This window comes from Pundamilia nyererei, unplaced genomic scaffold (assembly GCF_000239375.1).
Source record: "Pundamilia nyererei isolate P.nyererei 1_Seehausen unplaced genomic scaffold, PunNye1.0 scaffold00049, whole genome shotgun sequence".
NCBI classification, from domain to species: domain Eukaryota; kingdom Metazoa; phylum Chordata; class Actinopteri; order Cichliformes; family Cichlidae; genus Pundamilia; species Pundamilia nyererei.
The window spans coordinates 3,046,272-3,047,402 of NW_005187450.1; the positions used below are offsets into that span (position 1 = coordinate 3,046,272).

Here is a 1,131-nt window from a genome sequence, read left to right on the forward strand (position 1 = left end):
CATCAGTGTGACATTCATGTTTCTCATTCATCTCTCAGTTGTGTAATCAGATGTAGACTGGAGGGAATGTTTTACAAATGCACACATTTTCCTTCCTGTAACAGGCTGTTGTTTTCACAGGTGCACCAGAGACAGCCATTTCAGACATGCAGGCATACATGGATATGCTAAACCCAGACATCAGCTCCGATACGCACAAGAAGAATGAGGAACCTGATGATGGAGCCTCCAAGCTTCCGCCACCACCGCCCCCCTTTCCCCCACCGCCTCCCCCAGAGTCTCCTCCCACACCCCCTCCACCCCCCAGCTACCCAGCTCCACAGCCTCCACAAGAGCCATTGGCAGCCGAGTTCCTTAAAGTCAAAAGCAACTTGCGCCGTGTGGACAACAAATCCCAAAAAAAAGAGACGCTGGTAAGCTCCCGGTTCAGCTGAGGAAAAGCTGTTTGTCGGAAGTGCCATGAGGTTGTGCAAATATTTTCTCTCTATGGAGGAAAATCTGACAGAAAAATGAAAGCAACCATATTTATATAAATTAGTGTTTGTGCATTTATCTCAGCAGGGATAGGGTTTCACAGCCTGGCTTATTTATATCGCAAGACCAGCAGAAGATTTCTTTAATGTGACTTCACACAACATCAGCTTCAACATGCTCACTTTTAGCTAAACTTCAGATGTCATTAATTTTGGGAAAACACCAAAAGTGACATGATGTGACCAAGACTAGAAACAGAAGGAACGGGATGGGGGGGGGAAACTAGCCATTAGCTGTTATTTTCCCTTGTGCCTAATCAGTGAGCTATAACTCTTATGTAACAATGTGCCTTGTCTTATACCCACAATGATGTTATTGTGTTAATATTGCTAACGAGGGCAAAGAATATGCTCATTACCGTAGCAGGGCTCTGGCTTGACGCACAAACAATGGTTGATGGGTTTGATCTTAATGCCAGTAATTAATCTGGCCCAAGATCACTCAAAAATGTAGTTGACAAGAAGCAGCCATTAGGACTGGCATAAACATTAGTGTCTGCAACACTGCAGTACATGTGAATTTATTTAATATATGAGTCTCTCTCCAGTTACAAGTTTACTTGACTTTCACAAAACACTCAAACCAAGCATATATATA

General features: G+C 43.5%; 1 protein-coding gene across 4 annotated transcripts in view; it reads left to right on the forward strand.

Moving 5' to 3' along the window:
- The window catches only part of espn (espin), a 36,613-nt gene that overhangs the window by 15,077 nt on the left and 20,405 nt on the right, over positions 1 to 1,131 (forward strand). For all 4 annotated transcript variants that reach the window (XM_005733005.1, XM_005733006.1, XM_005733007.1 and 1 more), the window contains exon 7: positions 121 to 413. In XM_005733005.1, coding sequence (XP_005733062.1) covers positions 121 to 413 — 293 coding nt within the window. The remainder of the gene's footprint in view (positions 1 to 120; positions 414 to 1,131) is intronic.